Source organism: Ischnura elegans, chromosome 10, assembly GCF_921293095.1.
Source record: "Ischnura elegans chromosome 10, ioIscEleg1.1, whole genome shotgun sequence".
In the NCBI taxonomy this organism is placed as follows: Eukaryota; Metazoa; Arthropoda; class Insecta; order Odonata; family Coenagrionidae; genus Ischnura; species Ischnura elegans.
In genome coordinates this window covers 33,302,720-33,310,510 of record NC_060255.1, presented here as the reverse complement: position 1 = coordinate 33,310,510, position 7,791 = coordinate 33,302,720, and the positions used below count along the sequence as shown (strand labels likewise).

Here is a 7,791-nt window from a genome sequence, read left to right as displayed (position 1 = left end):
CCTAGCCTTCTAGGATTGTTTTTGTCTGGCCATCATGCCTCATAATGTGGCCAACAACGTTATCCCATCTTCCCCTTTAGGTTTTTAGAAGAGTTCCCTTTTCTCCCATTCTTCTTAGCACTTCTTCATTGCTAACTCAGTTGATATATTTTATTTTCATCATTCTTCGGTAGCACCACATTTTTAATGCTTCCCCTCTTGACTTTTCTGCACCTGTCAGTGTCCAAGCCTCGCTCCCATAGAAAAAAATTATCCATATGGCATGTAAGTATATTTATCGTTTGATGGAGTGTTCGCCGGAAAAAAATTGAGATAAATGGTTCAAAATGGTGATTTTTACGGCCTTCTGAGGGATATTTTATTAATCCTCACACTATTCTATAAGCAATATTAATCCAATTAAGTAAACTAGATTTAACTTAAAAATTTCTGTGAGCTCTAGGGGGGGGGTTTACCCCCCAAAACTCCCCCTCGCTGCACCACTGCACACACATCTGTGGTATTCTTACAATAAATAAAATAAAATTAATGTATTGAACTGTTCAAAGTTCAAAGAGGTAGGAGTTGTTGAGTAGAAGGAAACAAATTCTTGGTTGTACAATTTTATATGAAAAATATTACATTACAAGTGGAAGTAAAACACTGTCAGCACAAAAATTATAATAAAAATTTCACAGCTTGAGACATCCATGCAGACACCCGTACAAGTTGCCACGAGTCTTTTTAATGATCAGAGACCATTGATATGAAGATCCATTGAAAATCAGATACATCAGATAAAGGAACACAACATTTAACACATTGGACTACTTTTAAATCACACTTTTCATACCAAGGTAATGAGCCAGAAAATTACTTTTACTGCAGCTAATTTTATATCTGCAGTTAATAATACTGACACTACTATTTGTGGCATGTCTCTATAATTCTTGCAGATGTTTAAAGAGGTTGAAAAGTTGCTAATCAGTCATTTGAAATGCTAGGAAATAGAGATGGTATATACATATCACAGGTCTTCAAACTATTGTTGAGAATAGGTACACAATTATTTATTGGAAATTTGCAGTAATCAAGCTAAGAAGTGAAATTGCTTTTCTATCAAGACAAATATATGAAAAACCCATGGAATAGTTGATGTGGGACATTTTAAACTTTTTTTTAGAGTCAGCAAATAATGTTCTTTTACATAATTTCTTTCATGAATGGATTATTTTTTGGACTAATTACACCAAGTTCTAATGCAAATGACGGTGAACAGTTTGTGAAACGGTGTGATTTTAAAGCTGCATGAAAGGCACACCATCCCAAGGTTGGATTAAGAGAAGTAGTGGGGTATAAAATACAGCTGTACCATCTTTGGTACCTGTCCAACATGGATACAACTCTCCATAAAATGGAAATTTATTAAGAGTTTGAGTTCATAGTAAAAGATATAATATGAAAAATAATTAAAACTGCTGGAGTTCCATATTGGACAGGAATTTTCAACAAGTTCATTTTCTTTGAATGGAAGAAGGAACAGCACAGTGTTGCTTAAGAACTATTAATCTTTGACTACATATGCAAATTTGAATCACATCAAGAACAATTTCACAGGAAATGGATCATGTGCAAGAGTTGAAATCAACGTTATGAAGTACATTTAACACAGTCTTCTATTAGAAAGATTTATCCCACAAAATACCCATTCACAGGTTTGTAATAGCTGTATGGGCTGCTGATATGTTTCTTTGACTAAATAAATGCACTGAAATCATTTGTCCGTACATCACATTGTATGAATTGTCAGATTTTTCGATCTTGCATCACAACTTTCACTTGAGCTTTCAGCTGTAAAGGCTATTTAAATAATGTTATAAAGTAGGCAGTAAGTGCTAGTAATAAAAGTTACCATGTGAAATTTTGAATGAATCTATGAATTCAAAAGTGAGCAATGACAGAGAAATTACACATATGAAATCAATTTTGAAACTCAGCTGAAATAAATTGCTTGAGGGAATAAATATTGGAATTATAAAAATTGATAGCCAAAAAGTATTACTAGCTGAGTTTACAGCTAATAAATTGGTTTTAGTGGTTTTAGGTTTTGGACATGAGTAAAGTTGATTAAAAGTTAAAAAACATTTTTGATGTCAACTGCTGGCCATTGCTCAAATTCCTTCTTTGTATTTTGTAACTACCGAGAGGAAGTTAATGATAAGATACTAATTAGCTTATAAATATTCTGGGATACTGTGAATTTAGAAAATACATTATTCATATTACTAATTCAGAAAAAGCACAAATACTTATCGTCTCCAACTTTTATGCCAAGACAACATTGTCTGGCATGTTACAAAAAATACGAATCATATACATTTATTTGCACCGCAAGACTACATTAGGTGTCATGACATTTTTATTCTTCATGATATTTCCCACTCAAATAGTCTCCCCCTTCATATACAGATTGTCAGTGATTCACAAAATAATCTAACTGTATTACTGTAACAATTTTTTGCAGGAAAATAAAATCCTATCTTTTATAAGGAAGAAAATAAATACATTTGGATTTGAGAGATCAGAAAAAATAATCACATTTAAACTTAATAGTGGTTATTACCATTGTTACAATACCTTCTATTTTCTTATTATCAGAGTGATATATAAAAATAATACTTTAGACATATATGTCAAATGGCAGCATTAAAATGGTGGTAACATAGCACCCCATTGACTGACAGGCCAATAAATATGAAGAATTCAACGATAAATTTTAATTCAGGTTACTGCCTTCCTTAATATAGGTTATTTTATTGCAAGTAGCATTCTTTTCTATGGATCACATTTTCGATATTCCTTCATTGTTTCATAAATGAAAACTATGTTACCCACTCTTTTTTTCATTTTTAATCAGTTTACTATAATCTCAAATTTTGAGAGAAACAATGTTCAGCAACATTATTTAAATTTTATATCAAACAGCAATACTATCAACCATCTATATGATTATGTTACAGTCAATACTTGTGGTAAATAACAAATTTCATGATGCAAATCTAAGTGGTCAAAATAGCACTACAATTATTTTAATGCATTGCCATATATGCCTACAATTGTTTTAGATGGACATGATTACAGAAGTTCCAACTAATAGCAGACAATGAAGTATTCATCTGTTACTGATTCAGTTGTCCTCTTACATAAAAATACGAGCAAGTTTGAAGTTAAAACATGATTAATGTAACTAGTAGGCTTTTGTTGCTTCAAATTGTGATTAACACATGATTATGTACATGAGGATGTTGTGCTTTCATCAGTAACTGACGCTATATTTTGTATTGTTCATGCATAGTTAAGAAATAATAACCCATGCCTCTTGACAGCTTCATTATGTATGTAACAAAAATAGTGTACTAGCCACAAATTACTATGATCACAAAACATAGGGATTAAATAAATATTTCACAACATCTCTATCCACCAGATGATTTTTGTACAACACAGACCACTGAGCATAAAGTCCTCACACCAAAACATTGGGTATGCAAAAATAGACTCATTAAATTGGGTAAATGGCAGTCAGTATTTTTCTGCATGCCTTTCAAGTACCCACCCATTACTAAATTAAACAATCTAGCTAGAAAATAAAGACTGAATTTTCCATAGCTTCATTATTAACCATATTGAAAGATAGTCACTGATAAATGACACTGTTACCCTATTGCAAGCAAACAATGACTGACCAATCAATCCATTCTGAAAAAAATATGGTGGACTGATTTATTTTTGTTGGACATGCAATTTTATACAGTAAATTTTCTAGTGAGACTGCACAAATTGTGGGAATAAATTACCAACATTAATTATTTATTTCAAGAATAACTCTTCATTGATCTCCAATTGATTGATTACGACTAATATAAATACTGTAAAAATCAGCATATCCAAGCCAACCAATGGATGAAATATTGTTGAGTGAGAGAAAAATTGGCATATATTAAAGCCAAAAAACTGAATTCAGCAGTAACTACTGCTGATACTTACTTTTCTATTGTATTTTGACAACTATTTTTGTAATAAAGTGGGTCAGTTTATTATGAATGACTATGAAATAAAGTAATAATAGAATATTTTCCATAAAATTCCTCTGCTTTCTCTTAAAGGGTGAAAAGTAAGACAGAAAAATGATATACACTCTCTAAGTGGAACCTACTGGATCAATATAATAGTCTAAATATGGCACAGAATTTGAGCTTGATGCCAGCAATTCACACATTCCAGCTTCACTGAAAACAAAATGTATTCACTACATTGAAGAGAACTTAGCTGGGAAAAAAATTAACTTAATTCATGAGATATGAATTTAAATGCAGCCCAGGATATGGATGAGAAAGCAACTAATGTAGATATGAAATTGGAATTATTGCATTATTATGTTTTAAAAAATTTAGACAAAAATACAGAATAGATTTTCATTGGATGAGTAGGCCTTTTGAAAAGAGATAACTGATTGACTCTCTCAAAACTAATCAGTAGTTATCAGTGAATCACACCAGTTCACTATTAAAACACTAATGCATACATTTTCCCCTATTATTATTGATAACAAAAATGAGTTAACATTTTTACTGACCACATTCCCTTGGTCTGAAAATCTGCTTATTAATTGATCAGCAAATACATGCAATAAGAAAAATATTTTTCTTTACGGGAGGATTTGAATTCATCTGTTTAGAGAGAGAATGGCCATAAATTTTATGGGGTCCATCATAATGTCTTTTAAAAGTTTCCTTCATCTCTAGGATTACTTTATTTTGAATTTTGGACCTAAATGTATTGGCTAATTTAGATTTTAAATAAAATTGTGACGTCAGGAAATAAAAAAGGTATTTGAGTGTTGCTACAAAGTTATAGAGAATACAGAAAGTTGTAAGTATGGGATTATAAAATCATAAAGAATGATAACAACAATAAAAATAGTTAACCTCATGTATAGAGAGAAAATTTTGATCATTGCCCCAAAAATTATTTACCCTTGATATAGCTCTACACTAGCTATGTCAGCCCCTTGATGCCTTCCAATCTGAATTAGATAAAACATGTTTGAGAGGAGAGTGGACCCCTTAATATTCTATAAAAATACTTCATCATTGACAATATTTCAAGAGACGTTCCTTTGGGTTTTGAGTGAATGTTAGGCTTACTTATTCTTTGATGCATAGAAACTATCCAACACACTGACGTCATTATATTATATTCAAAGCAATCCTGAAAGAATGTTTTAGAAACATTTATTCTTTCAATCAAACAATTTTTAGTGTATTTCCTTTGCTGTAAAGGAATATCTATAGTAGCCTTCAGAAACTGTAAACATCAAAACATAAATACTTGAGTTACCTGCATGTCTAAAATTGGAAGATAGGAGGAGGTTGTTGCCCATCCTCTTTCGTAGCTTCATCATTTATTAAAAATGATGCTGGCATCATTACTAGGCTAATGAGCTATTGTTAATTGGATACCGGGAGCTCAATATCCCAGTGTTTTAAAAATCATTCTAATTATTACAACCCTTATCTTCAGTTACTAGACTGGCCATTATATTTTGTCTTATAAGTAGGTATGGGTAATCCTTTTTGCAAACCCAATGCTTCTAAACAGTAAAAAATCTAGATTTATTGGAGCACCATAGTGATATAGATGAAAAACTTAAACGTACATGATTAAAGGCCAAAGAGTCTTTTTCCATGAGGAAGAATGTAGAAGATTGCCATTGATTCATTTGAATGAAGAATAGACTAATATATAGCCATCTTTGAAATCTGAACTGTTGCATTCTTTTTAATATCTTTTTGATTAAACTTTAACAACATCATCTAAAATTTCTCTGCCTTTTTTTAACTTTTATAATTTATATAGAAAAATTCAAACAAATATATATATATTTATTTATGTATATATATGATTTTTTACTTTTGATTTTTGTAGATGTTAAAAGAACTCTACCAGTTTCAAGTAGAGTTTACTATCTATTAGTGCAGAACATTAGGTACACTTAAGGATTCTGTTTGAGGTCTTCCAGTGTATAGAATTGTAAAAAAAAATTTGACTGATGAAACTATTTGTATACTCAATTGACTTCTGATGTGGAACCAAATAGACATGACTGATTACACCATTCAAATCAGGGTTTCAGCTATCTACAATTTCCATACCACTCTCCTGAGTAATAATGTAATATAATTTAGGTATAAAGTAGTTTTGAAATATGTTTTGGAATAGAAATTCATTCCTTGCAATTTGCTGGAAGAAGTAATTTTATTGCTTGGCATTTCAACAGTACTCATGGCACATAAAATAACCAAATGCAAAGAATGGTACAGCTGAAACCCTGTTTACAGCCACATTGTTGCACAACATGCAATCGCTCTATCACATGTTTTTTTAACCACTTTTATGGGTACACAAGCAGTGGAAAATATAAATAAAACTTAATATCTACCTTTTTACACATTCAAGCCCGACCACCAGAATATGGCTTATCTCACATTTATGCTTGTCTCCTGAATATAGTCAGCACTTCCATCTTGATACTATCTCCGAGAGCTTATGACCTCGGGGGAGTTTGTGAAAGAGAACTTTGCCCTGTGGATGATGGCAGTTGTGAAAGGGCTGCAGAACTCAGGCGTGATGTCCTAGGTTCAATCTCAAGGGACATCCTGTATAGCTCCTCATCATCAAGAAGGAGAGAAGGATCTAACAAATAGTTTGTTACCTTGGGTATTAACTCTATTTTGTAAGGAGTCTGCTGGAAATGCCTGATTTCTCGGATGACATGAGCTATCTGTAAAGAGGAATTACAAAGAATGGTGTAAATATATAAAAACAATACAGTTAGTGTCATTAAGTCAATACTTTGCACTGAAATGACGAGTCTAACTCGTATTGAACTTCCAATGCCAAATCATGCAATCATGCAATGCAAGTGTAGCTCATCATCAGATTTTCAGAAATTTTACCTCAAGAAAAAACTGAAAATTTTTGTAGGCGAAGAACAAGTGAATTTTGGCAATTGTCTACTTCATATACTCGGTATATTAGGTAGGCCCTCTATTCATTTTTTATATCAAATATTAAGCTTCTGCTCGTAAATAATATTGCCTTTAAATTTTTGTACAACATGAGAGTACAGGTAATTTCAGAGTCGATTCTACCTTATGTACCCTGAAAATTTCAGGATGATTGCATATACTTTTTTGATGAGTAATTAGCCATGGCATCAGACCATTCAAGAGGGGGAGAGAAGACCTCTTAAATACATGTATGTATTCCTATGGAATCTGATTTTTCAATATTTAGAAGCCATGTGTTTCAGTTCTTGTTTTTTGAAAGGAAAAATTTGTTGTTTGAAGTCTAGATTAGACATTTAAAATATCTGTATTGCAAGGTTGTACACATTTTTTTCAATGCTTGTGTAGATGCTGATGTTTCAGTGCTCATATAGATGTTGATGATGTTAAACCGTTAAATTGTCTTATGCACCATTAGAGAAAAACTCCGAATTCCTAAGATTTCACGTTCCTATGATTACTATAGAAGTGTTGCTCATAATGAATGGTGAAGAGATATACATTGAACAACATTTGAAATAACTTCAAATAAATGGATACTCAGTTAACATTTGGCAGTTAAGTGACAGTGTAGTAAATTGAGCAATCTACAAGAATGAACTTCCCAAATCTTTATTAACCCAATGTGCTGAAATGACAAGTCTAGCTCATCACAAACTTCCGATGCCAAATCATGCAATGA

At 31.9% G+C, this 7,791-nt stretch overlaps 1 protein-coding gene across 4 annotated transcripts in view; it reads right to left on the bottom strand.

Moving 5' to 3' along the window:
- Positions 1–586: 586 nt before the first annotated feature.
- LOC124166353 (ras-specific guanine nucleotide-releasing factor 2-like) overlaps positions 587–7,791 on the bottom strand; it is a 590,936-nt gene continuing 583,731 nt past the window's right edge. For all 4 annotated transcript variants that reach the window (XM_046543819.1, XM_046543821.1, XM_046543822.1 and 1 more), the window contains one exon: positions 587–6,823. In XM_046543819.1, the coding sequence (XP_046399775.1) occupies positions 6,587–6,823 (237 nt within the window). In that variant the 3' untranslated portion in view covers positions 587–6,586. The remainder of the gene's footprint in view (positions 6,824–7,791) is intronic.